Source organism: Drosophila kikkawai, chromosome 3R (genome assembly GCF_030179895.1).
Source record: "Drosophila kikkawai strain 14028-0561.14 chromosome 3R, DkikHiC1v2, whole genome shotgun sequence".
Classification (NCBI taxonomy): domain Eukaryota; kingdom Metazoa; phylum Arthropoda; class Insecta; order Diptera; family Drosophilidae; genus Drosophila; species Drosophila kikkawai.
In genome coordinates this window covers 23,485,200-23,512,110 of record NC_091731.1, presented here as the reverse complement: position 1 = coordinate 23,512,110, position 26,911 = coordinate 23,485,200, and the positions used below count along the sequence as shown (strand labels likewise).

At 43.8% G+C, this 26,911-nt stretch overlaps 5 protein-coding genes across 5 annotated transcripts; 2 read left to right on the top strand and 3 right to left on the bottom strand.

The window, feature by feature from the left end:
- Positions 1–5,408: 5,408 nt before the first annotated feature.
- LOC108083623 (putative gustatory receptor 98b) lies at positions 5,409–6,826 on the top strand. The gene is made up of 4 exons (XM_017179494.1): positions 5,409–6,282; positions 6,345–6,421; positions 6,500–6,667; positions 6,725–6,826. The coding sequence occupies exons 1-4, from the start codon at positions 5,409–5,411 to the stop codon at positions 6,824–6,826; spliced, it is 1,221 nt and encodes a 406-aa protein (XP_017034983.1).
- Positions 6,827–6,999: 173 nt separating this feature from the next.
- On the top strand, positions 7,000–8,393 carry LOC108083624 (putative gustatory receptor 98d). Its single transcript, XM_017179495.2, has 4 exons — positions 7,000–7,872; positions 7,936–8,012; positions 8,070–8,237; positions 8,295–8,393. Exons 1-4 carry the CDS (start codon positions 7,005–7,007, stop codon positions 8,391–8,393), a joined length of 1,212 nt encoding a protein of 403 aa, XP_017034984.1. The 5' UTR covers positions 7,000–7,004.
- Positions 8,394–8,422: 29 nt separating this feature from the next.
- Positions 8,423–10,768, bottom strand: LOC108083647 (neprilysin-4-like). Its single transcript, XM_017179518.3, has 2 exons — positions 9,559–10,768; positions 8,423–9,502 (listed from the first exon to the last, which is right to left on the bottom strand). The coding sequence occupies exons 1-2, from the start codon at positions 10,666–10,668 to the stop codon at positions 8,507–8,509; spliced, it is 2,106 nt and encodes a 701-aa protein (XP_017035007.1). The 5' UTR covers positions 10,669–10,768; the 3' UTR covers positions 8,423–8,506.
- A 925-nt stretch (positions 10,769–11,693) lies between these two features.
- LOC108083625 (neprilysin-4-like) lies at positions 11,694–13,952 on the bottom strand. Its single transcript, XM_017179496.2, has 2 exons — positions 12,826–13,952; positions 11,694–12,715 (listed from the first exon to the last, which is right to left on the bottom strand). The coding sequence occupies exons 1-2, from the start codon at positions 13,942–13,944 to the stop codon at positions 11,738–11,740; spliced, it is 2,097 nt and encodes a 698-aa protein (XP_017034985.2). The 5' UTR covers positions 13,945–13,952; the 3' UTR covers positions 11,694–11,737.
- A 731-nt stretch (positions 13,953–14,683) lies between these two features.
- On the bottom strand, positions 14,684–26,649 carry Klp98A (kinesin-like protein 98A). Its single transcript, XM_017179635.2, has 12 exons — positions 25,848–26,649; positions 22,336–22,559; positions 19,635–19,948; positions 19,406–19,575; positions 18,845–19,274; positions 18,045–18,776; positions 17,762–17,935; positions 17,478–17,600; positions 17,257–17,370; positions 16,143–17,193; positions 15,911–16,086; positions 14,684–15,853 (listed from the first exon to the last, which is right to left on the bottom strand). Exons 1-12 carry the CDS (start codon positions 25,892–25,894, stop codon positions 15,611–15,613), a joined length of 3,798 nt encoding a protein of 1,265 aa, XP_017035124.1. The 5' UTR covers positions 25,895–26,649; the 3' UTR covers positions 14,684–15,610.
- Positions 26,650–26,911: the final 262 nt, after the last annotated feature.

The following is a 26,911-nucleotide window of genomic DNA, read 5'->3' as shown; positions in this document are numbered from 1 at the left end:
GGCCAATGGGGATAGTTTCCAGCTGCGGATCCAAGTCATCGGCCGCTGCACTGACATTAACGCTAATTGAAAACATGAAAGGCGATACACCAACGGAACTCCCCCAGGTTCCCGTCATCCGCGATGATTAGTGCACGTGCAATGCTTTCAACCCGTCTGTCTGTCGAACCGCGTCGATGTGTAGTCTCCCATGCCGCCTGTCACCTGCCATGTGCCACCTAGCACCCTCCTACCGCCTAACCATGTCTGGCTGCTCCATCGTTTTCCTGTTCAATTTCGTGCTATTTTCATGGTGAAAAGATAACAAAAGTTTGCCTCACTTTGGCGCGCCCAGCAACATAAGAGTTTTCTCCACGTTTTTCCGCCAACTTATTATTGTTTAAATATTTACACTGAAAATGGCGGCAGCGGTAGCGGCGGCAAGGGTGCGATTCCCGCTGTCTTGCTCCGTGTCGTTTGCGTTGTCGTTGTCCTTGTAGCTCCAGCACCGGCTCCATATGCGCGACAAGTCTGCCGGAGAGCCACTCTTTGGGGGCACAAAGTTTTCCAGCCACTTCTGTCCTGGGCCGAAGCTGGAGCCTCGCATTGTCACGCAGTTGTCTTGCTGCTAGTTCGAATTTTTGGGCCAGAATGCTGCCAATGCCGCTGATATACATATATGTGCACAGAGAAAAATAACATAAAAGGAATAACATAAGGAATTTTAATATAAAAAGATTATAAATGGTTTAAATTTATAAAAAGAAGCTTGATTAATTATTAGAGACTCTTCATAGCACTTAAATTATTTTTTTTACAATAGAAACCTTTCTTGGAAACTTTATTTTTAAATAGATAGATAGATAGATAGCGTTTAACATTTAGTCCAACTTTCCCTTGGGTTGGGAGACCTTCTCAGGCGACAATGACTAACGATGCCTTCGATTTAGGCCCAGTTTAAAGGGACCCCCGAAGTTGTGCCTCACTTTGGCGATTAGTCGACTTCGCCGGAATTCGCTGATGATGTGCATGCTTCTGGAAATATATTTGTATGTCGGATGCTAATGCCGCTGCTCATACTCGCAATCGCACTTATTCAGATGACGGGGGAATGTTTTCGCATAAACATCACGTCGGTCACGTTTCACGTTTGTCCGTTACAGTTACAGCTATATAGCTATAGCTATAGCTTCAGCTACAGCATACAGTCGGAGCTCCACTTGGCGATGATGCTCTCTTTTTTCTATACTGTCCGGACTGCAAATGTTAGGCAACAGCCAGCCAGACACGTATGACAGTTTTACTACGATGGCAAACAATGCTAATAATCATCATAATGCTTTTGAAGTGGCGCAAATATTTGCCAAGCCCATAAACATAAATCAGCAGGGTGAGATGGCGAGGTTAGGAGGGCGGGCGCAGGAGCATGAGCAGAGGGACGTGGTTGAGTTTAAAACGTCGGCAACATGAAGCCATAACATATACAACCAGGACATTGAATTTACGTCCTGTCAGTCGGAGAAGCAGGAGTGTACAATTTGCAGTCAGGCAAAACTAATTTGGCCAATAAGCCGCAGGCGAAGAGGTCAAAAAGGTAGGCGGATCGAAACCGACAGTTGCAGCAGCCGTGCTCCAAATTGCACAGATAATGGAGCAGAATCAACTTGAGCTGCTGCTATTGACAATTCAATGCCACAAACACAAAAGTTTCAGCTGCTTGGCCCGATTGAGAGATTCCCAAATGACAGTGGAATTGATTTTCATCGATATGGCCGCACACACATGGATGCTTCTTCTGTATTTCATATTCATATGCGGACGTGCCTCCTGCCTCCTCCTGCGGCTTCATTGGGTGAGTGTCCCTGGCAATGGCAGTCAACCGCAATGTAATTGATGTGGATGCCTGCTTCTACTGCTCCGCACTCCTTCATGTTGTTATTCATTAAAGTCCCAGTCGAGTGCCTTTGTCTCTCACGAAGGTCTCGAGTGTTGAGCCCCCCGGTTCGGGGCTAATCTGCATTGTCTGGCTGGCAACATGGAAGATACTCAGATTCTCAGATGCTGGGATACTGGGATACTTGGGAACTTGGATACTCGGATGCACGGAACTGGGAGACACGGCTACACATGTCGCATTGTCCTGTTCCCTTCAACCGCAACACTAAGTAGTCCTAGCGATGACAAAGTTCTGAGTTCGTGAGCAGCATGCAAAGATCCTGGCAAAAAAAAAATAAATTTAATAAGTGAGTTTCATAATCAAATTATATAGAATATTTTTTAATATAAAGAAGTGTTAGAACCAGTTAAAATATTTCAACATATTGAATCTCTAAGAAACCAAACAGAAATATTCTTAGGATATGTTATAATAAGGTTTAAAGTTATATTTTCTTGATCTCTCCACGATCTATCACACTGGGTGCAAGGATCAAAGCTCCTGATAATATTCTTATCCGTCTATCTAGAGGCTCTGGCGGAATTTTCACTTTTATTGTTTAAGCTTTCAGCACAGATTGTGTGCGTCTTATTGAAATCCCCTGTGTGCGCCCCAGGCTGGCGACACACGCCATCTCAGGAGTCCCTGCTCTTCTCTGCTCCAATTCATTCCACCCCAATGCACTCTCCTCTCCTGGCGTGCATTGTTTCGCCTGGCTTGCTGGCTTAGGCGATGCCATTACCCAACTCCAAACCCGCCAATGACGTCGGTGCTCAGTCTCTTGATTTGTGCAAAACAAAAGCCTTGTTGCGAATGGCAAAGTTATTTGAAAGCATTGATTACATATTGATAGCAAGACAAGCTCTCCTGCTTCCGAGTCAACTAAAACCGCCAACCGCAAACCGTGAATCGGAGGAGGAAGTCGAGTCCCGCAAACGCAGCTAGTAGGGCTTCATCCTGATACCAAGCAATTGATACTTCCCTAAATTCGTTATTATTCGGAAGAGTGTTTCCTGAGATAACGAAATGTTTATGGCCTTTGAGAAGCTTTCTAGATGTTTGGGAAGGTAAGAGTCTTAAGTTGTGGCCAAAAATCAATTAACTAACTTTGATCAGGGCATACAATAGAAATGAATTGGTTTATTTTTTCTGTTTAATATTTAATTTAACTCCTAAGAAATGGTTAACATAACTAATGATTTAGTTAAATATTTTTTCAATATTATATATTTCAATATTATATATATAGAAATTTATTTAAAATCCTGCCAAACGTCGAGTAATGTACTTAGCACAAATGCAAAAGGCGTTTATTTATATTTATTTATCGTATTTTGAAATCGTTTTATTGCTAGTTGCAATCTTCTTTTTAACATTTACCTCCTGCTCCCTGGAAAATTAAGTCTCGTTGTCGAGATGTGAACTGCAAGTGCATTAAAGCCGTCTCCATGGCAATGGCACGTGATCCGCTTTACGGATGGCCAAGAGGAGTGCCTTGGAAGGCAGGAGAACATAAGGGGAAATGCGGCTGGCAGTGCAATTTAATGCGCCATGGGCACGGATATCCGTTTAATGGCCATGAATACATAAATAATAAATAATAAAATCGTATTTGTTTATTACTCGCAGACACTCACCGTTGGGGGGGAACTTACACATTGCCGTTATGTGGGATTTATTTACCTTTGCGAATAAAATATATCAATATTCCCCGCTCTTTTTTTTTACTAAAGTTAAATGCAATTTAAACAATAAACAATATTTTTATAATAAGAATGATAAAATGTATTGTGCAAAAAATGGTATATCTGTATGGTATATATGAACATATATATGTACATGTATTCATGGGCTATCTGTGCAGCAATGCCAGAGATTGGCTATTAAGGCCATGTAAGTCGGTAAATGTGTGTGTGTGTGAGTGGACGAGCACTTCCGCTTTCCTGTGGCTTGTTAAAAATTATTTAATTTTATTGTATTTCAATTGTTTGTTGCGGCAGGGAGGAAGCAATAATCCAAAGTCATTGTTACTTCACTGGCCTGCATAATAAATGAGAAGCACGCTCCACCAGCACTCCTGCCACCCCGTATGCACTCATCCTCGTTGCCTCGTCACCTCGTCTCCTCGTCCTTTCACGTTCTTCAGATACTAATGCATGGCAATTTGCGCTGCTCTTGAAGAAGACTGTGGAGCCCCGGTGCCAATTTGGCCTTTTTCCGGAAAAATATGTTCAAATTCAGCTATGGAAATGAAAATAAAAAGACAATAACAATTAATAACAAAATGTTTTCTTAAAAACATTAGCAAGGATGACTTTTTTGGAATAAAATGTTAAATAGCTCGAGTAATAGGAGGATATTTTAAAGATATAAGCAAACTATTTTATTTTGATCCTTTATTTTTCTTCCTTATTTTTGTAAACCCTCATCACTGATGGGCACTGGAGCCGGATCAGAATATGTTGCTATGGCAAATTAAAAATGCCATTGGCACGGCGTCCAGCATGCAAATGCATGTCCATGTCATAGAGTTACACAAAGTGCTTAATCAAGCTTAAAAGAAAAGGACTCCAAAGAGAAACATACATGGCCAAAGTAACAGAAAATAGAAAATAGAAAGGGAACACCCAACCGAGTCAGGGATGAGGGGCGGAGCAGCCAGGAGGGAGCTACATACATACGGCGTTCTCATTGACTGTGCAAAGTGAAGTGAAGTAGTTTAAAATTAAAAAGGACACTTAATCCCGTCAATGTCTTGCCGCCGCGCCGGCAGCCCCCATCCGAATCCGTATCCTCGTGGGTGTGTGTGTGGATCCTAGTGAAATTCCAGCACGGGATTAGCAATTGGTCGGGGATTGAACCGAGCGGGAGTGGGTGTGCGCTGCACATGGAGCTCACATCTGGGTCTGAGGGTGTTTTCATTTGATTTGGCTCGGACCGGAGCACGAGCTGGCTCTGGTGAGTGGTTGTGGGCGGCGGCAGTCGATGTTTGCCCACTTTAGCTCACAAGAAGTGCAATTATGTGCACAAAATGGAAAATGAAGCAAGAAAGTGGAGCAATTGAAAGCGACAGATGGAGCGATGGAAATGTGTGGATGCACATGCAATCGTCGAAAGACAATGCTGATTGCCGGCCAAGACAAAAACAATTTAGCTCGCATTTGCATGGAGGAATGGAAAATGGAAATTACCAGGGTTATGACGTGGAAATTGGCCAGGCACCAAGATAGAAATCTTACAGGGGAACGAGCCCCTAAAAGGGAACACCACCTCATGGATCATGGTCTCATCTTATCTACCTAATTAGTGAAATGCACTAACTCGGTACTCTGAGCAATTAATTATCCGGCAAGGTGATGAGGCAGGTACAATTGGATTACAACACATAATAAAGGGATCCAGTGTGTGCCTAGGCAATGGTTATACATTAATTTCCATCACTGCATATGGGTTAACGTAAGCCACTTCAGTTCGCTTTCACATGTCACCGGAAATGGAGGTCAACACGAGCCGCCTGTTGGCCACTGCCTTTCCCTATCTGCAGATCTTTTCCGTGTTTGCTCTCACACCGCCGCCCCAGAGTTTTGGAAAGACCTCCTATCATCGTCTCAAAAGATATTTGATGGCTGGATACTGTGGTTATGCTTTGGCTATCCTGGCACTGGTCTTTTTTGTGACTTACGTGAACATTGTGGCAATAATCCAAGAGGTAGAAGACTACCAGGTGGCGGACTTCACCAAGGTCATGGGAAATACCCAGAAGATTCTACTCTCGGTCATGAGCATCGCCAACCACCTGAACATGCTGTTCAATTATCGTCGGCTCGGAGGAATCTACAAGGACATTGCGGATCTGGAAGCTAAAATCAATGATGCCTCCCAGTGCTTTGGTGGACAGGTGCACCGGTTCAGCTTCCGGTTCCGTCTGGCCATTGGTGTGGGGCTGTGGCTTATCCTCCTGGTGGGTTTAATGCCGCGATTCACCTTATTGGCCATGGGTCCCTACATCAATTGGCCATGTAAGATACTCTCCGAGTTCGTCCTGGTAATGCAGCAGCTGAAGAACTTAGAGTACTGCGTCTTCGTGTTGCTCATTCACGAGTTGGTGTTACGGCTGCGCCACACGCTTTTGCACCTGAAGATGGAGCTGATGGACTGCGATAGCCAGGACATGCTTCGAGCTTTGAGCGTGGCTTTGAAACGTAATCAGCTGCTCATTGGTCAAGTCTGGCGCTTGGGGGTTGAGCTGGCCACTTACTTCACAGTGTCCATGATAATGCTGTTCCTGTACAACGGCCTGACCATCCTACACGTGACCAACTGGGCGTATATCAATACATTTTATGATGACGATTGCTGTCGCTATGGTGGGTTTAATGTTATAATGACAATTTAAATAGATTTTTAAGTTATACATCTTAATTTGCAGACCGATTCGGCACTTGTTCTTTGCTGTTGATCAACCTTTTGTTGGCCTGCTTCCTTAGCCAGCGTTGCACAAATGCCGTAAGTAACCATCAAACTATTTATATAACCTAATAATTAATTAATCGAACTAATAATTGTTAATTATATGAATACCAGTACAACAGCTTCCCTCGCATCCTTCACCAAATTCAATGCTTGCCTGCAGTTACTGATTTCCGCCCACTAAACATGGGAATTCGGGAATACTCCTTGCAGACGCAGCATCTGAGGCTGCTGTTCACCTGCGGCGGATTTTTCGACATAAATCTAAAGTACTTTGGAGGGGTAAATTACCTTATCGAAAAATCCCCTTTGCCACTCAGCTAATGTCGTTTTTTTTAGATGCTGGTCACCATTCTGGGTTATACCATAATTCTCATCCAATTTAAAGTTCAGACAATTGCCGAAACAAAATATAAATCTATCTACAACAGCACTACCTAAAATAAAGGATCTAAATAACTATATAATTAATAAATAAGAGTACGTTTTAGACCATCGTAAATGATTAGGGCACAATTACATTGATATAATCAAAACATTAATAAAATTGGTTTCGAAAGCTGCTTACCCAGAACGTTTCCAGTTGAATTTATCAGTCTCCTACAAAGCCCCGACGGATATGGAAGCCAATCGAAGTCGTTTGCTGGCCACTGCCAGGCCATATCTGCAGCTATTCTCTGTTTTGGCTCTCACGCCTCCACCCAGGTTTTTTGAAAGTACATCAAACTTGCGACTCCTGCGGAACCTAAAGGCCGGATACTGCTGCTTTGCATCTGGAGTACTTGTTCTGGTCACCTACGAGTGCTATGTTAATATAATGGGCTTGCAACGACAACTAGTTCAGTTCCATGTGGAGGACTTCAGCAAAGTCATGGGGAACACGCATAAAGGCCTCGTTTTAGTTATGGCCATCTGTAACCACCTCAACATGTTACTGAACTATCGACGATTGGGCAGAATCTACGATGAGATCGCGGCACTGGAAGCGGATATTGACGGTGCCTCTAGGTGCTTTGGTGGTCAGCGGCGCTGCTGGAGCTTCCGCTTCCGGTTAGCCATTTTTGTCGGCCTGTGGATGGTGCTCCTTGTGGCTCTTATTCCACCTCTCAGTTACAACCGCGTTAATGTGTTAGCCAGCGGAACAGACAAGATTATAACCGAAATTGTGCTGATTATGCTACAGTTCAAGGGGCCGGAGTATTGTGTGTTTGTAATGCTTGTCCACGAGCTAATTCTCGAGGTGCGGCATACTCTCCAGCAGATTAACCAGGAACTGGAGGACTGCAACATTCGAGACAGGCTTCAGGAGCTGTGTGTGGCCCTGAAGCGCAATCAGCTGCTTGTCGGTCGCATTTGGCGACTGGTAGGCGAGCTGGGCAGTTACTTTACTCTGACCATGATTCTGCTGTTCCTCTACAACGGCTTCACCATTCTCCACGTGGTCAATTGGGCAATCATAAAGACAGGCAGTGACTGCTGTCCATACAGTAAGCATATCTTCCCTCTAGTGGTTTTCTAAATATTAAAAATAATACTGTTATATTTTACAGAGCGAGTGGGAGTTAGTGTTATACTTACCATCAACCTGTTGTTGGTCTGCTCCTACAGTGAATGCTGCACCAATGCGGTATGTAGACATTTTGGGTTAGAATAATATTTTTGGCTTTATTATATTTTTTTCTAGTACAAAGACATTCCACGCATTTTGCGTAGAATTCGAAGCTTGCCGGTCGCAGAAGATTTCCCTATTTTAAAAATGGGTTTAAGGGAGTACTTTCTGCAGATGCAGCATCTTAAGCTCCTCTTCACCTGCAGCGGATTCTTCGACATAAGTCTAAAATACTTCGCCGGGGTAATTTGTATATATTTTATAATGCATATAGCGTTATTCTGATAAGCATTTTTACAGATGTTGGTCACCATACTCGGGTATATCATCATTCTAGTGCAATTCAAATTGCAGGCATTTGTTGAGACTGAAAATAAGAAAATTCTAAATACTAATTAATAAATAAATGCTTGTTACAAGAAATCCAATAATTTCAAAGATTGAATATATTTATAAACAAGCGATTTTAAAAATCAAACAATTATTTATTTTCAACTTAATGGTGCTACACCCTACCATAAACGACAGGTTTTGTTTTCAGGGCGCATTCCACTTCCCACAGGACAGTTGTAGGCCTGGAAGAAGTCGTCGCTATTGGATATTGCCCCTAGAACACGATATTTGTCGATGGTATGAACATCAGTCAGATGTTTATAATAGTGCTCCTCCTGGAAATCAGAGCAGAAGAGTTGCGCAAATCCCAAGAAGAAGAGCTGGTCAGGCTTGAGGTCTAGGCCTGGCAACTGTTCGCTGACACTCTGCTGCTCCGGATCCTCCAATTGTTGCTTCATGTGGCTGTGGTAGGCGGCAAATGCTTGCCGCAGTCCTCCATTGTCGGCGATATTTTCATCTTTGGTCTTAACGCCGTTGATACTGAGGCCTATCTCTGGTATAGTATAGTCGCTGTACTGCTCGATAAAGCAAAATGTTCGAATGTCGAACGCGCGTTGTGTCTCCTTCGTCCACCAGAATCGGATATTTCCTTTGCTATCGAACAGGGAGCTGGTCGTGTCGAAGCCATGCGTGAGTTCGTGACCCACGATGTAACCCAGAGTGCCGAATTTCAGGGATTGGGGCCACGCTCGGTGGTAGACGGGTGGTTGCAGAATGCCGGCCATCACGTTAATAGAATTGTCAATGATGTAGTAGGCAGCTTGAACCTGCATTCCCAGATAAGTGCTCTGTGGCAGGGTGTCGTTGGCCATTTCTTCGAAGTGAAGGCTGCTGTAGCGGTCGGTCTTGATACTGTGTCTCGCTAGGTTGATATTGGTTGTAGCAAAGCTGTCCTCAACGATATCCAGGCTGGCAATCTCCCGGATCAACCGATCGGTAAGTGCTTCGTCCTTAAGGGATCCGACACGTGACTTCAGAGTGGACTCCTTCAGCAGAGCCTCCACTCGTGACTCTGTGTCTAGCCATTCGGCCTCTTCTAGAGATTTTCGCACACTCTTCCTTAGCTCCAGCACCATTGCCGATACCTCCAAGCGTTTCTCCTCGCTGAAAAGCTCCTGTGAAAAATTAAATAATATTAAAGGGGTTTCTGGGGTCATAAGTTTGAACCTACCGCCATGTAGAGTTTGTCTATAAGGAACGACATAGTTTCCCGAACCGTTTTGGCGCAGTAATCCTGTTGGTACTTGGCCTCCGTCAGCTTGGCATCGAATACGTAGAGCAACTGCATCGCCAGATAGTTTGCCACGGCCTCCGGGTGTTGGGTGCAAACCTTGTCCAGCTCTGCGAATAAAGTGTAGCAGTTATTGTCCTCGGTGACGTTCACTCCGTTCCAGGCGATTGCGTAGTAGCTCCTTAACTTTGGAAACTCGTCCTCGGCCTCCTCAAAGGACAAAGACTCGCAGGCGTCATTAAACTCTTCGGTCACCTTGAGTGCGTCACGCCAAAAGGCAAACACTCCGTTTATCACTTCTATAATCCTGTCTTCGGGCACATTGTAGGCTTGTAGGTAGCCCCGCATCCTCTTATCATTGAGCCGGAAGGCGCGAGAATCATTGCTGGCAATGTTGATCGTCTGGACGATGTGGTCGAATCCTAGCTGTGGCGGTTTAAATAACGGCTCAAAGGGAAAACGTGCTACAAGCTCCTCGTGGATCAGTCCATTGGCTCCGTAGTTGGTCAAGTGGGAGCTCATGTTGACCCAGCTGAATTTAGATACATTCCAGGAGGCTCCGTCGACAGCGGGGAATCCTCCTGACGATCTAATGAGAGACAGGTAAGCGGGATCGGCCGCCGAAAACTGCACGAGTTCTGCCGCCAGACAGGCATTGTAGAATCGTTTGGCTACCACTAGCTCCTTGGACACATTTACGGTCTCCGCTAGATGCGTCCGACCCAGCAACTTAACCGTTATATCATTCAGTGTGAACATTAAGTCGTTGATGTTATTCCTTCGATGTACGGAGAAGTGGTCTGCCTTGGCACGCGGATAGTTGCCGCACGCGTACTCGTAAAAGTTGTCACATGGCGCCACACTGAAATTCATATAGGATTTCATATGCTCTGCATAGTTCTGCAGGTAATCAGCAGAGGATTTCTCCTCATCAGCTCTTTCTGGCTTGTCCCTCAAGCTTCTGGCTTCGCTTTCCACGAGAAGCTGCAGTAAAGGCACAAGGATCAGTACTCGCCATATATTAATGGTGCTAAAGTTAATCGTAAACATATTGGGGATGAAATGCGCTTGCTTATTAGAGCACAACTTAAAGCTTGTTCCTTTGATTAAATAAAGAAATTTATAACGCGACTGATTACTTGAAAATAAAATGAAACACTGCCGGCTGCCTAGACTACAACGTACTATACCTCTAAAAAATTGTATATACTGCAATGGAATGTACATATACGCTAGGCGATATATTCGCGAGATTAAATCCCAAGTCTAGGTTCAGAGTCTTTAAATTGGATTATTTATAAAACGTCAGTTCTTATAATCTCTGAGATCTTCGGCATACAGTGGAATTCTGAGTGGGTTTTCCGTTGAATTTCATTTTCATTTGTTGTTTTTTTTTTTTAGTTTTTCGTTAATTTTATGTGGATTTCGAGTAGGGTCCGGTGGGATTTAGATGAGTTTTGCGAGTTTCTGTTCAATTGTTTAATAAAAACATAGGAATTACATGACAGACAAAAAGTTTTCAATACAGTGGCGACCCCCGGCGGGGTAATCGCTAAGAGCATGTCGGAAAATCTCATTTTCTACAGTAAGTTGTCGGAAAACCCTTATGAAGGGCTCGTGAAACGACGTTGCTAACATTTTACAGTAAGAAGGCATTTTTACACTCAGCGTTACACATTTGTTACTTTTACAGTAGTGTCACCAAAATTAGTACCTCCTTCGCTAGTGCAGTATATGTAAGTTCTAAAACCAACAATTAAAGTTGGGAACTTCAATAGTATGTATATATTTATATTATCTTTTTGAACAGTGCTGATTTCATTACACATCTAGCATATTATTTGATCACTTATTGCCATCGACCGATCGACCAATTTTCACCATTCACATTAAGAGGAAAAATCTAAATAGTTATTAAATTAATAAATGTTTTTCAAAAGAGCATTATATTTGACCAAGAAATATAATAAAATAATTATTTAGTTCAACCACACAACAAAAGTAGTAAATGTTATTAATGTTATAAATGCTATAAAGTAATTTTTAATTCCAAAGACTGCATATATGTATTTGTAAGCAATCTGAATATTATGTATCTTCAATTCGGTATTGCAACACCCTACCATAGGCGACAACTTTTAGTTTCAGGGCGCATTCTACTTCCCACGGGACAGTTGTAGGCCTGGACAAAGTCGTCGCTATTGGATAGTGCGCCCAGGACACGGTATTTGTCGATGGTGAAGCCGTTGTTCAGAAATGAGTAGTAGTGCTCCTCCTGGAAATCGGAACACCAGAGTTGCGCAAAGCCCAGGAAGAAGAGCTGGTCCGGATTGAGGTCTAGGCCTGGCATCTGTCCGCTGACCTTCTGCTGCTCTGGATGAACCCACATTTGTTGCTTCATGTGGCTGCGGTAGGCGGCGAATGCTTGCCGCAGCCCTTCATTGTCGGCGATGTTTCTATCTTTGGTCTTAACGCCGTCCATATTGAGGCCTATCTCTGGTATAGTATAGTTGCTGTACTGCTCGATAAAGCAAGAGGTTCGAAGGTCAAACACGCGTTGCATCTTCTTCGTCAACTTATCGTATAGGGAGCAGGTCGTGTCGAAACCATGCATGATTAAGTGGCCTGCAATGTAACCCAGGCTGCCGAATGTTAAGGATTGGGGCCACGCTCGGTGGTAGATGGGTGGTTCCAGGCTACCGGCCATCAAATAAAAGGAGTGGTCATTGATGAAGTAGGCATTTAGGATCTGCATTCCTAGATAAACAGCTTGTGGCCGGGTGTCATTGGCCAATTCCTCGAAGTGAAGGCTGCTGAAGCGGTTGGTCTTTATACTGTGCCTTGCCAAGTTAATATTAGTTGTTGCAAAGCTGTCCTCGACGATTTTCACACTTGCAATCTCCCTTGTCAACCGATCGGTAAGCGCTTTGTTCTGGAGAGATCCGACGATCGCCTTCAGAGTGGACTCCTCGAGCAGCGCTGTCTCTCGTGACTCTTCGTCTAGCCACTCTGCTTCTTCCAGCGTTTTTCGAAAAATTTTCCGCACCTCCAGCACTATTTCCGATACCTCCAAGAGTTTCTCCTCGCTAAAGTGCTCCTGGAGTGAACGAAAGAATGAAGGTTTGAAATAATATGCACGCTATTGTTTACGGTTTCTTGATAAATCTACTTAAAATTTGAAATGCACTATAATAACCTCGTACCCACCAGCATGTAGAGTTTGTCTAGGAGGAACGTCATGGACTCCCGAACCAGACTAGCACAGTGCTCCTGTTGGTACTTGGCCTCCGTCAGCTTGGCATCGAATACGTAGAGCAACTGCATCGCCAGATAGTTAGCAACGGCCTCTGGGTGTTGGTTGCAAACCTTGTCCAGTTCTGCGAAGAAAGCGTAGCAGTCTTTGTGTTCGATGAGGTTCACCCCGTTCCAGGCGATCTCGTAGTAGTTCCTTAACGGGGGATATGCGTCCAAGCCCTTTTCAGACGAGAAAGGCACGCAGTGTTCATTGAAATTTTTGGTCACCTTAAGTGTGTCACGCCAAAAGGCAAACACCCCGCTGATAACTTCTGTAATCCTCTCCTCAGACAGATTGTAGGCTTGTAGATAGCCTCTCATCCGCTTATCATTGAGCTGGAAGGCCCGAGAGTCATTGCTGGCAATATTGATCGCATCGACGATGTGGTCGAATCCAAGCCGAGGCAGACTAAAGTAAGGCTCAAAGGGATATCGACCGACGAGTTTCTCATAGATCAGTCCGTTGGCTCCGTAGTTGGTCAAGTGGGAGCTCATGTTGAGCCAGCTGAACTCGAATGCATTCCAGGCGGCACCGTCGACTGCGGGGAATCCTCCTGACGATCTAATGAGGGCCAGGTATGCGGGATCGGCCGCCGGAAACGGCACGATCTCTGCCCCTATACAGGCATTGTAGAAGCGTTGGGCTACCACCAGCTCCCTAGACACATTGAGGGTCTCCGCCAGATACGTCCGACCCAGCAGCTGAACTGTGATATCGTTCAGCGTAAACGTCAAGTCTATCCTGTTATTTCGTCGATTTACGGAGAAGTGATCTGTTTTGGCACGCGGATAGTTGCCGCACGCGTACTCGTAAAAGTTGTCACATGGGGCCACACTGAAGTTCATATAGGATTTCATATGATCTGCATAGTTCTGCAAGTAATCATCGGCACTTTTTGACCTGTCCGTCAAGTTTCCGTCTTCTTTTTGCACGGGAAGCGCCCATAGAAGCAAAAATATCAGTAGTCCGATGGAGATTATCATAAAAAGAAAGATTTTCAGGATGAAAATCGTTTTCTTATTAGGGCACATTTGCTGCTTTTTCAACGCGACTGATTTCTTGAAAATTAAATGTAACACTGTCGGCTGCCGAGACTACAAAGTACTATACATAGCTTTAAAATTATCTGTGTACTGTATACGCCAGGCAAAGTATTCGCTACAGTGAAGGCTTCTGTCAGCACAAGACTGGGTTCAATGTATTAAAGTTGAATTATTAACCCTTTCATGCCCGAGTAAAAATGGGCGTGGCTGTAATATTTTAATTTTATATATAAGGTAGAGTTGACCACAATATCAACTGACAAAAATTTGAATATCCTAGGTTTCCTGGTTCAAGAGCTACAGGATGCGCAACACTACATTCACGAGGTTTCTTTTAAACTACTCAGTTACCTTTATTTATTAAGTTGTTAAACTAGGTTTTAGATTCACGTAGTATGTAAAATTTTAATGTTTTTAAAGACTTTTTCTAAACCAGGTTTTCTGCGTTAGAGGCTCATAAATACATTGTGGCACATATATGAAACTGCAGGCATGAAAGGGTAAATAAAAACTCACTTCCTATAATCTCTGTCTTCCTTTAATCTCTTGCTTATGTCGCAGAACGTAGCGTACTGGGTCGGCTGTAAGATTCCTCGAACTCATTTTCCACGGAAAGTTACAGAAAAACCCTCATGAAGAGCTCGTGAAACGGCGTTAGTAAGAAACAATTTTTGCTCTCGCATTTTTCAAATTAAGTACCTCCTTCGCTAATGCACAAAATCACAAATTAATGTCGGCAATTTCAATAGTATGTATATATTTACGTATATTTATTTTTTTTGGACAGCATCCACTCCGGTGTCAAATCGGTTCTGCCGTTTGAGTGGGCGCTGATTTCATTACACATCTAGGCTATTATTGTTTCACTTATTGCCATTGACCGATCCACCGATCGACCAATTTTCACCATTCACAATAAACTATCTTACCGCTAGAAGTAAACTTACTCTATGGATCTTACATTGAACATTTCATGTTGTTGTTACATTTTCGGGAATTGTACTCTTAATTAATCTAATTTAGTTTAGTGTAATTGCGACGAATTAGTGCTAGGGACTTACTGGCTAGGACCTAATACCTACTGCTAAACATCTGCCCGCCTAAACCCATCAGTGTTCGATTTGTACAAGTAGTAGCTTACGCCTAAGAGATTGTAGTTGGATTACTCATTTGTTTGGACTCTGATTCCATATAACTTCAATTGCTAATCACAGATTGTAAATAACTGGAATAACTTTTGGAAGTTGTACATTCAAGGCGTATATTTAACTAGTGAAGAGTAAAGAGTAAAGAGAAGAATTAACTAATTAAAACTGGCCGCAAACAGCAACAAACTTGATACTAATAGACATATTTGCACTTGGATTGATTGCAACAACGCCACTGGCAGTTACAGTAAATTCAATATAAAGCTCCGATACATTCAATAACAATGGGTATAAAAAAATGTGTGTGTGTGCTGGATGAGAAAGGACACTGGTGGTCTTACACAGCTACTCAGGGCCTTAATCCTAATTACTCTTAACAGTGGTACTTGGGCTAGCTAACAATCAAAACAGGTCCATATTGTTGTCGTTCATGTAGCTCAGCAGGTAGTACAAGTATATAAATAGACACACTGTAGGCAGGAGATAATTCAGCAGTAGGTTAACTATTATCCCGTCCCATGCTTCCCGTTCTCGAACAGGCCTTTCTTGAAAAAAGACGACAGCTGGACGAGGGAGGCGCGCGTGAGGCCCGGTCCGCCGGGTCCGTCGTAGATCGGGCACTGCGGAATCTTTGAGCACACGACGAACAGGCGGCGCAGGTACAGCTCCAGAAGGCGGCGTCTATGCTTGGCCACCGGTTCACTGTTCGATGCGAATAGCTCCCGTCGCGGGAAGGGTAGTGCAGAGATCTGACCAAAAAAACGCATTAATTAGTAAGCTTAAAGCCGTACTTTTCTTCAACTCACTTTGGCCCCGTAGCAGTGCTTCATGCACAGGTGCAGCTCCCGGAAGCGACTGTAGCGCCGCAGGATGTTGAGCTTTCCATCGGGCAGAGCGATGCGCACCTCATACTCGTAGTGCGTCTGCTTACCAGCGCCGCGCATCACAAAGCTGGGAATGGTGATGAAGTGTTCGCCCTCAGCTGAAAGGATCACAAGTTAAAAGGGAAAAAAGGCTTCCTTGCAACCAAAAACTTACGAAATTCCCGCATGGATGGGCATGACCGGGTCATGCTGGGCGAATAAATCTGCGAGGTGGACTCCTCCATGCTGGTGGGGCTCATGGCACTGGAGCGCATGATGGAGCTGGCCAGCTCGTACTGCCGCTCCATGCCGGACCGCTCGTCAGCACAACACTGGGCGTGGGCCTCCAGATCCTGCACCGACTGGAGCATCTCCTGCTCCATTTGTATGTAGCGTCGTTGCAGATCCTGCAGGTCGGCGATATGCTCATCCAACTGGGCCTTGTTAAGGTCCGTTTCCAGGTTCTTCATGATCAGTGCCTTTTGGGCGGCGATTTTGCGGCGCAGCGAGTGCAGTGGACAGTAGGGACGCGAAACATCCGAGTGCCGTCCCAGCTCGCAGGAGGAACAGGAACCGGTGTCCTCGTCGCTGGTTCGCACTCCTTGCCGGTAGTTGTTAATGAGTCCGTTCTGGAGCAGAGCCTGATTGCGGTGATCCAGGCACACGCCGCTGTCGCTCATAATGGCCTGGGAACTGGGCGTGGCAGTGGGAGCAGATCCGGAGCCGGAGCCACCAATGCCACTCCCACTACCGCTGCTGGCACCAGCGGTACAGGTGCGCGATGCATCTTCGCTGCTACCCGATAGATCGTCGTCCTTGCGCGTATCCTCGGCTTCGTCCTCCGCTTCGCAGGAACAATTGCTGAGCGGCGACTGCTGGCCCTCCGTGATCGTGGGCGATGAGACGATCGAAAAGTTCGACTGGGCGGTGTGGAAGGTATCACAGGTTTCGTACGTGTCCGATTTGGACACATCGTCGGCCTCGTTAGTGCTGGTCGAGGTGGACATGGACATGGACTTGCTGCCCAGCTGCAGCTTCATATTCTGCTTTTTGGCTCGCATCGCCTGGGCCTCGGCTTCGCTTTCGGCGCGTTCCAGACGCAGACGCTCCAGCTGGGCCTGGATCTCCAGCATGGTTTCATCGACCTTGGCTATTTTGCTGGTGCTGGCATTGAGTATACGCTCCTTTTCGGCGATTTGTTCGTCAAGTTTTCGGATTTCCTCGTTCTGAAAACCATATAAAACATTTTTTTCTTGCATAATAAGGAGAAATGTGAAGGCTAAACTTACATTTCTTCGCACAGTGTCCTTGATGAACTGCGCTGCAAAGAGATCCAGCGAATCGGACACTTGCAAAAGCAGCTCATCGTTCAGGGGAGTGCCCTCTTCAATCTTCAGCCCCATCTGTGAACAAAAAGATATACGAGTTCATCATGATATTCATTTATGTATATTATTTTGTTATTCATCTCTAAACTCTAGGCAAAATAAGTCCAAACAAACGAACAAACCTCATCCAGCTTGCCACAATCTTGCAGTTCCTGCAATTCTTTCGCTACATACTCAGAGAAATCTCGTTTCTTAGAGTCGAGCTGCGTCTGAAACGCTGAAATTTGTCTACACACAATGTCGATCTAAAACGAAAATGGAACGAACAGAAAATCATAAGGAACATAAAGCCAAAACAAGGAAAACAATAAGTCGAAAGATAGAGAGAGAGAGCAGGCAAAAACAAGCACAACAATCAATGATCACATGCAATTGGATCAAAAGAGATCTGATCCGAAGGACGCACCTGGACCTTCTCGTTGTTCTTCTCCCAGAGCAACATGTCCTTGCGAGCAACCAGCTCTTGTTCGCGGCAATTCAACAGCTGTAAACCATCCATTTCTTCCTGCTCCAGGCGAATCAGCTCCTCGGTCAGCTTTCGCACCTTGGTCTTGTATTGGTCGTGCATCTGGACGCGCTCCTGCAGAAATAAATAAAAAAGTAAGTAATTAAATTAATTTATACTTTTATAAGCTATATGGTTTTTATTCCAAATTAACCTCAACTCCTTGTCCCCTTAATGTACTCACCACATTGAGTTGCTTCAGGGCATTCTCAATAGTGTCCAGTATCTTGCGATTTTCATCCTGCAACTCGGGATCATCCCGCGACATGGGCCGCTGCGGATAGTACTGCCGCTCTGGCCGCTTATACGGCGACGCTCCATCCTCATCCGAGTAAATGCTGCAGGCGAGCAGGTTCTCCTTGGACGAGGTAATCAACGACAGTCGCGACATGTCCAGCTGAGAGCGACTCAGGTCCTTGCGCAGCTTGGCCGCCTCGGCGGGATTATTGAATCGAAATATATTCGTGCGGCCCAACAATATAATATCGCCCTGCGAAATCTGCTTGGGTTCGTCAATTAGGTGGGCATTCACCCAGCACTGGGCCAAGGGCCAAGGATGCAGCGTAACCACACCGCCTTTAAGGACAATGCTGCAGTGCTGTGCTCGTATGCCGTCGCCGGCCAATTCAATGTCCTGCGCCATATCCGCATCCTCGCTGCCAATTCGCGTCTCGCCCTCCTTCAGGCTGTAAAGCGTCACTCCCGTGGTCACGTCGTTGTGGATGCCAATGAGATGTGGCATCTCTGAGTCAAGGACCACGCCCACACCCGACTTTCGCAGGCCCAGACTCTTTTGCTCCTGCAATATAGACTGGGCCACCTTCCACTTCTCCGTCCACTCCTCGGTGAGGACTTTCTCCTGGGCCTCTTTCTTTTGGAGATCGGCCAGGACCTTGAGCGACGGCTGCAGTGAGTGCTGAAGTATATTAAAAACAATTATTTATGTAATTTTATAGTTATATTTTTTAATGTCCAGCTACTTACAATATCTCCCGACAGCATGGACTTGAGCTTGTTGATCTCCTCCCGGAGCTCGCGAATCAGCTTGACATTGGAATCCTCGTTAACCGTTGGCTTGTTGATGATGTTCTTGGCTCGATTCGCGTACCTTAACGTGCTCAGTGTTTCGCTGTAGTTGCAGTCCGCCGGCGAGAGTGCGGCAATCATGATGGTCTTGCTGTTGCCGCCCAGACTGTCCTTCAGCAGCCAGGTGAGAATGGAGTCACGGTATGGAATGTAAAGCACTCGCTTGCTGGCCCCATTCGGGGTGGTGGCCTGCGTGGAGTTGGTCAGACTGCCGCCCGTTTGCTCCGCCAAAGCGGAGATGACGCTGCCCAGAGTCACCAAAGATTTATTGATGTGGGCGCCCTCTTTCAGCCGCTGACCCGTTGCCCCAGTTGCATTGGCACGCTCGCTGAAAGAAGCAAAAATAAGTTAGCATTTCAAAGTGGGCAAAAATAAATCACAATTTATATTTCTCCCCCAAGCCTGGTTTTACTTTCTAGAGCAGAGCTTCATGCTCCGCTTACGCTTACGCTTACGCACCTGCCTGCCAAATCGACCAGATGGATCTTCGAGACTGTTTCGCTTGGCATGTCATTCATGAAGACGGCCTGCACAAATGTGATCGTAAAGATGGCGTGACTGCGGCTGCTCGTATCGTTCATATTGGTGCTGGCCGTGGTGCGTTGAGCATTTCCCCTGGCGATGCATTCCTTTAGATGAAAAATCCCAGGATAAGTCAGAGTTCTCAAGAGTTTTCCAAGCTACTCACCTGAATTTCGTCAAAATCGGAGACGGCATGCTGGGAAAGGTTCTCCACATAGGGGCCCAGGCTGCGATGCTCTCGCACCCGCAGTCCATGGCCAGTGCTTTGGGCTGCAAGCAGATCCTTGACCCGCTCATTGTAGATCTCCAGGTAGCTGGCATGAGTACGATATCCCGTGCCCGACTCCTGACCCACACGCATTCGGGCAAACAGTTCCTCGCAAATGCGCGGAATCAGGCCAGGATTGTTGGGCGTGCCCATCATGGTGAAGGTCTTGCCGGAGCCCGTCTGTCCATAGGCAAACACACATGCATTGTAGCCTGAAAAGGATTGAAAAGATTTATGTTTTTAGATGAAGTGTGAAAATATATGATTATAAACTGTAAACTAGTTATATAATTCGCATTTTCCCTATGCAATAGGGAACAGAACAAAAGTGAAGCCAAGGTTGGGCAGCTGCCACTCAAGCGCATCATTTCTATAGTTAGTTAATTGCCAGTCACGGAGTGTCTGCTGCAATTGCTGAACCGCCCAAAGTGAGGCAAGCATTTCGTGACTCTAAAAACTAGAGTGCACCGTCACCCGGAGATTGTAAATCTATATATGTACATACATATATGTGTTTAAATAATCATACAATCGCTAGATTTTGACTAGCAATATTTAAAGCTAACTTGGGCAGAGTGAGTCACCAGAAAAAAGTTTATTTTATACTGCGGAAAATCCATAAAATAAATGTATTTCTATTTGTATTCAATTGAAATCTTTTTGCATTTTATTACAACGAATCAAAGGCTGTATATATACATATATGAGAACCTTAATCTTGCAACAAGTATCTACTTAATGAATGAACAATACATAGTAAAATATAACTGCTATAAAACTGTTGAAACTTTCCAAGATTTGCTTTGTTATCACAAACAATTATTGGGACTAACACTTTAAACTATAGAAAGCGATAAGAAAGCCAGAAAAACAAATTTATTCACTTATTCTGATGACTCCCACATGACCCATCAGAGACTTCTATCAGCACCAAGTAATTGCAAAATCATGGCTGGCGCCTGGCCAACAGCAATTAAAGCCATCCGATCCGGCGACATCAGCTCAAATGCCACCCGGCAGAGATTGGAAGATGGTCACCAGTGTCACGCCCACTGGGCGGCTTAAACACTACAACACATCGTTGGACAATCTCCCGTGCTAGACAGGTGTGAGATAAGATTTGCTTTAAAGCAAACCCGCCGTCAACCGAGACTGCACAGGTGGGGCAGCCGCAACAATGACAAACGCAAATGCTCAAGCTCAAGTTAATGTGAACGACGTTTAGTCTGAGACAGGGAACAAACTTATTGTAATTTGTTAGGATATTTAATTACATATTAATGTATTACGTATTAGTTATTATCTACAGTGGGTTGTTTTAAACTTGAAATAACTTAATATACCACAGAAGCCAACCTTTTTAGTAAATACACATAATTTACAAAAACTATATTCTATAAATTATACAATACAAGCACATTGGGTTCAGTGATCTTGGACGTTTCCAGCTGCTCTAAAGCCATTGTCTTAGCCAGCCATTTGGTCGCCACGCCAGTTTTGTTTACGGCTCAAATTCCACTATCTGGGTTTATCTGCATAGCTTGTACATACTATATACACAACATACGTAGTCGTCTGTCATTCCAATTCGCATTCACAATTGCATTTGTGCTCGCATACCCGTTGCCACTTTGCCAATCTTGGCTTGTCGTAATTTGATATTGAAAGCGTGCCAAAACCACGGACAAGCTGAAACAGCTGTTCCATTTCGCTTGGCGTCTCGAGTTGTGGGCGAAAGTTTGTTGTTTGCCTTACTTTCTGAATGGCTTTTGCAATCAAATACAGCTTACTTTAAACCTAGACGAGGTTTTAAATACCCTAGCTGAGTTAAATAATAATAAACGCTTGGGGAATGCAGTTTAGTTTTTTGTTTTGTTTTGCTGAAACATAACCTTTCCCTTTTGGATACTATTCACAGCGGTTTGATGGGCTGCAGGAAGTTCGCATGATTATTGCTAACTGCACCTACTTGCATACAAACTTAAATACTTCACTATAATTAGTCGGCAATGGAGCGTTTCAGGCTGAATAATCAAGTTGTGTGGGTTTCGGTATATGGACCTGCTTTTATTTTTAGAGCCCCAATGTGTTGTTTACAAAGCAGCAAATTTTTTGGAAAACGAGAGGGAAGCAAAAGGAAAACCCAATATCAAAGCCAATAAGCAGACGCATAGGGAAAATGTAAACAAAACCGTAAGTGCTAGAAAACAGAATGAAAGAAACACGCTCTCGGCAGGGGGCTAATGGAAAAAGCACACGGAAAAAATAGGTAAGGCTAAATTAAGCATAATAAGTTCCACTATACTAACTTGTATTTAATGATTTACATTTTATATAATTTTAATATTTATTATTTTACTTTTCTTGATAACTTTAAAATGGTTTTTATAGTGAATATAAAGGTATATTAAAATATATTTATTTTAATTTATCATGACGGAAATGGAACCTCTCTTATCATCAGTGTGTATTTTTTCTTAGTGAACCCCTCATGTGGGTGACGGCCCCACAGCCTAGACCCAGACTTGAGCTATTAGCTGGGGCTTAAGGCGACACCATTGGGTAACCGCATCGTGTGACCCATTAGCCCTTGGCTCACCTTCATATGCGCAATCGACGACGTCATTGCCGAGATCACTGTACACCTGCTCCTGGGTGGCAAAGTGCGGATCCTCCGCGTCGAATGACCAGTATGAATAGTCAAAGGTGAAGTCATGATGATTATCCCGTCCGGCATCGCGAATGGACTGCAGCCGGGGCTTCAGCAAACGCGTCTTCTTATTCTCCATCTCCACGATGAGCTGGGCGTCCAAGTCATTTTCACTGCAAATGAAAAGGGCAAATTATTATTTACATTTTTATTTAATATATGTCGTCCATGATGACTGAGAGCTTGTCTGCTGACAGACTTTGCGGCGCGACCCATTGTTAAAATTTATATAATAAATATGGCCCCTGCCGTTTCTACCAAATCACCTCTGGTCTGTTTTCAGGGCTCTTCGTGTTGGAATATAAATAGCCCCGCAGAGCTAGCTCATAAATATTCCTATTAAAGATTTTTGCATGACCCGAACAAATGGCGAAAAGTCAGGGGGCGGTGCAGGGGAAAGCGAGTGGAAATAGAATAAATATGTGGAAGAAGGCTGGCAGACACACCATGCAATCCAATTGACATGTTTGCCCTGTGATCAAGACGACAGTGTGCTTTGCTCGCTGGCTACAAATTATAAAAGAAAATCCGGTTTGTGGGGAATATTAAACGGACTAAAACTTGATTGCAACATCAAAAGGAAAAGCGGCGCAAATAAAACAGAGGCGGGAGGAAAAACTGGCATCTGGGCACAGAACGTTTGTTCAGAGATGGAACCGAACCGGTTGACTGGAGTTCATAGGGGCACCCACACTCGGAAATGGACTGCATTTGAAAGAAAAACACACACGACGGCGCGTGTAAATAAACAGAAGACCCCTGATGCCATCCAATTCAGAGAAATATCGGCCACAGAATTATACTAAATCCGTAGGCTCTGCTATATACGGGTCGTAACTTTTAGTAGAACCAAATTAAAATTAAACAAATTCTACTAGATACATACTATATGAAGATATATACACAAAACGAGAAAGAGCGAGAGCTAGATCACATGACTGTTATTACAATTTTTACTGAATGGCTTGTTTAGCACAGTAATAAACGTTTTATGAGAAATTCGGGAGATTTGAGGGAATAATTATCTTCCGAAAGCAATTTCTGGGAATGTAATTAATTTTTACGTTGAATAATAGAAATAGTTTACATACTACTTATAATTAACCTTCTGTAAAAATAAACTAATTAACTAAAATAAATTTGTTTTGCTGTGAAACCCTAATCTTTCAAGCCACTTTTTCATATTGCGTCTGAAGTTAGCATTAACCTTAATCAGAGTACGCAGTAAGGCGCCGTAGATTAAGTTTTAATTCAGCTTTAGAGGTCATTTAAAATATAAACTTAAAAAGCATGCAACATTTTTGAGTTAAATAAACATAATACTATTTAAAAACGCATACTTTTAGACTTGAAAAATCTTTAAATCTTAAGTATAACTTCTTCTTTTGCTCTGTTTCCCAAAGAAAGGGCATTTGTGAATTGCCTTGGCAGCTTTATTTATTTTACGACTGCAGCAAGCAGTGCCTTGTCCCATTTCAAGCGACAATTTTAGGTCATTCCTCTCTTTCTCCATAGAGCGGCATGATTACGCCGCTCCAGTTCGCCTTTCCAAACTCAAGTCGGCTCAGTGCTCATTGCGTTTGAGTGGCTTTAATTCGTTAATCTTTGGCCCGATGTGAGAGAGCTGGAGATTATGGAAAGAGAGCGGCTTCAACGAGGGCTTTGTTTGCTAGCTTGCCAAGTCTTTCCCCCTTTTTATCATCCCCACCCCTTTGGTAGGGAAGTTCTCTTTCTGCGTTGATTCATTCGTCAATTAAACATTTATGCGGCAGCCACAAATTTCGCTGGTCTGAGTCATGGGAGCAGCGATGAGATATGGAACTTGTTCGCCCAGTTTCGTGCCAAAATCAAAATTAATTTCCTTTTTTTTTTCGCTTTTTAGGTGCATACATACGTATACGTAATTATAGTATATTTCTGCTTTTGTTTTCGCACGGAGGCTACAGAGTCAGTCAGTCTTGCATGTCCACGGAGGAGCCGTGGAAATATGTGCTAAAAATGTCTGTCGGAGGCTAAACAAACTGGCAAAAAACAGCAACACAGTGTGATCTTTATAACAATTTATCTTTAAGATATCAATGGATATCTAATACCTTCTTGGTTTAACTGTACATTAGTAGAAAACATCACATAAAACTAGTACCTTTGCCTCTAAATTAAAGAAAGAAATACAGTTTAGGTCCCCATCGCTGTATCGGATCCCATTATCGAGCATTCACTGTATCTGTAAGTAGCTGCTTTGCATAAGTCCTAGCCAAAACGATGATGTCACGACTAGTCAGGGAGTTAGCTCTAGTTTTTTTGCCATTATAATTACCGCATTTGCCACTGATGATGTTGTTTTTATTTCATGGACAATTAACACACGGAAACCTATAAACAAAGAAGCCCGAACCCAGAGACAACTCATGTGTATAGGTGAGTGCGAATCTTTTATCGAACCCCCGAGATGAATGACATCATTACGGCTTCCATCTTTCTTTGTCTGTGCCTCGTTCTTTCTGCCAATTTCTTCGCTTCTTTCTGGCTTTTTCGCCAGCTTTTGTTTCACCGCCTTGGTTTTTCGCGCAAGTAACTGTGCCAAAAGCAATGACCGCTCCGCCAGATAGGCAAGATAAAGACACAAAACAAAAAAACAAGGGGCAACAAAAAATAGTTAACGATCGTCATCAGGCGAGGTTTGTAGGAAAAATACATGCTCATAGGTTTAATGTGGTTTTAAGTAGGCACCAGACTCTTCCAGTACTTTTTTATGTTTTAATTTCAACTGGAATTTGTTGTACCGAAATAAGTTAACCAAAAATGTGGAGTTTCCAGAGAGCCAATTCTGTTTTCAAGCTAGTTTAAATGCGCCACATATTTCCCAATGCCTCATTGAGGGGCGTTTTATCCACCTTATCACGAGTCTGGGCAAACATTCTCTAACGCACAATGCTGGCCAAATTAATAACACAAAGTGTACTTTATTTACGTGTGTCTCACAGTAAACATGCTTTCAGAGGCATTTTTGTTTGATTTTACTTAAATAACAACTAGTGTCTAATTAATGAAACAAATATTGCTTTAGTTACTCATATACCGGCACATTTATTGTATATAATGGTATTTTCAATAAGGAAAAATAATAAAAGGACACCTCTTCTAGGACACCTTTTCTTTAGCGTTTGAAAACCTAGCAACACTTTAGCCCCAATTTTCTTGGATTCATCTGTTTTTGTGGTTTTGAATCTTTGGCTGTAATCTTAACTCTTCTAAAAATATATAATGAACTTTGAATGTGTTTTGGAAACCGCTTTATTATCCTTTTTTGTCTGAACCAGTGAATCTACGACCACATTCCTGTGCCATTACTTCAATCCTTAATCCCGTAGCCGTGGCCAGCCTGGAATATCTGAGCTTACCGAGTGTTGAAGGGGCGAACCCTCACAGCGACCTTGAGCGACGACATTTCGGTGGTGGGTTCTATCGCCGTTCTCTATTGGATTCTTCTACTCCTTTTTTAGCTTCCAATTGGATTGCTTCGCAGGGGGCGAGCGGGTGGGTGGGCGTGCTTGGCACGACGTACAGTAACCAAAAACAACGGTCCCAAACTTGCTGCAGCAGCAGGTTTTCGTTTGTTGTTGTTCTCGCCTGACCACTTGCCACGTAATTTGTGTTTTTGGGATGATTTTCGCAGGGGAAGGAAGGAAGGAAGGCAGAATGGATGGCGGGAAGGAGGAGCACTTGAATATTTCACTCTGTTGCGTTAATTCTCGTCCGTTTACTCTGCTTTTCAGTTTGTTTTTCTCTTCGCCTTCCTGTACACCGTTATTTCGAGCGTTTGCCACCTCCTGTCCGCGAACTGTGCGAACTTTGCTCGCCGCCACAAACCGCTGCACATACTAATACATGTACTGGCAACAATAATAATTGTTCGCAATTCAACGTCGATTCACTGGCACTGGCACAATTGTGGAAACACTTTTCGGAACTCATCGCACATCGCGGTGCTCGTTTGTGTGTATTTCAGTATCTATGTGATGCTAGCTGCTGGGATTTTCGGCCATATGCAAATATCCACTTGGCACGCCTCATTAAACGCACTCGCGTCCGCTGCAGCGCAATAAAAAAATAAAGCGAGAAATGCGCGACGTACGCTTTATCTATTTATTAACGAAATCAAATCCGTACGTTGTTGTTTGTTTGTCGACAATTTGTGCAGTGTGCCCGCCAGGTTTTATAGTTATAAAACTTGCGATTCGTCGACAAAGGAGTGGTTTTTTCTCCATGGCAGCTGGGCACACTTAAGCCCTCGAAACACCGTTAAGTTGGCAGCACGGTTTACTTAACAAAGCAGCGCAAAGCGTTTTCCAGCACTGTCTGACGCAATTTAAAATATTCAAAATGGTGTAAAAGTTGTTGAAACTAATATAAACCATTTCAGGTGTCAAGAACTTCTAAGTCATCAATAAAAGCAAAACTAAAT

What these genes read in the sequence shown, in the direction of transcription:
- LOC108083625 (XM_017179496.2), bottom strand. Translation starts at nt 13,944, where the DNA reads ATGTGCCCTAATAAGAAAACGATTTTCATCCTGAAAATCTTTCTTTTT. An exon ending in TAGACAAACTCTACATGCTG is followed by an intron (nt 12,716 to 12,825) that starts GTGGGTACGAGG and finishes CGTTCACTCCAG; the next exon opens with GAGCACTTTAGCGAGGAGAA.
- LOC108083647 (XM_017179518.3), bottom strand. Translation starts at nt 10,668, where the DNA reads ATGTTTACGATTAACTTTAGCACCATTAATATATGGCGAGTACTGATC. An exon ending in TAGACAAACTCTACATGGCG is followed by an intron (nt 9,503 to 9,558) that starts GTAGGTTCAAAC and finishes AATTTTTCACAG; the next exon opens with GAGCTTTTCAGCGAGGAGAA.
- LOC108083624 (XM_017179495.2), top strand. Translation starts at nt 7,005, where the DNA reads ATGGAAGCCAATCGAAGTCGTTTGCTGGCCACTGCCAGGCCATATCTG. An exon ending in CAGTGACTGCTGTCCATACA is followed by an intron (nt 7,873 to 7,935) that starts GTAAGCATATCT and finishes TATATTTTACAG; the next exon opens with AGCGAGTGGGAGTTAGTGTT. An exon ending in GTGAATGCTGCACCAATGCG is followed by an intron (nt 8,013 to 8,069) that starts GTATGTAGACAT and finishes ATTTTTTTCTAG; the next exon opens with TACAAAGACATTCCACGCAT.
- LOC108083623 (XM_017179494.1), top strand. Translation starts at nt 5,409, where the DNA reads ATGGAGGTCAACACGAGCCGCCTGTTGGCCACTGCCTTTCCCTATCTG. An exon ending in GCCAGCGTTGCACAAATGCC is followed by an intron (nt 6,422 to 6,499) that starts GTAAGTAACCAT and finishes TATGAATACCAG; the next exon opens with TACAACAGCTTCCCTCGCAT. An exon ending in ATCTAAAGTACTTTGGAGGG is followed by an intron (nt 6,668 to 6,724) that starts GTAAATTACCTT and finishes CGTTTTTTTTAG; the next exon opens with ATGCTGGTCACCATTCTGGG.
- Klp98A (XM_017179635.2), bottom strand. Translation starts at nt 25,894, where the DNA reads ATGTCGTCGCTCAAGGTCGCTGTGAGGGTTCGCCCCTTCAACACTCG. An exon ending in ATTGTGGCAAGCTGGATGAG is followed by an intron (nt 17,371 to 17,477) that starts GTTTGTTCGTTT and finishes TTTTGTTCACAG; the next exon opens with ATGGGGCTGAAGATTGAAGA. An exon ending in AGGACACTGTGCGAAGAAAT is followed by an intron (nt 17,194 to 17,256) that starts GTAAGTTTAGCC and finishes TATGGTTTTCAG; the next exon opens with AACGAGGAAATCCGAAAACT.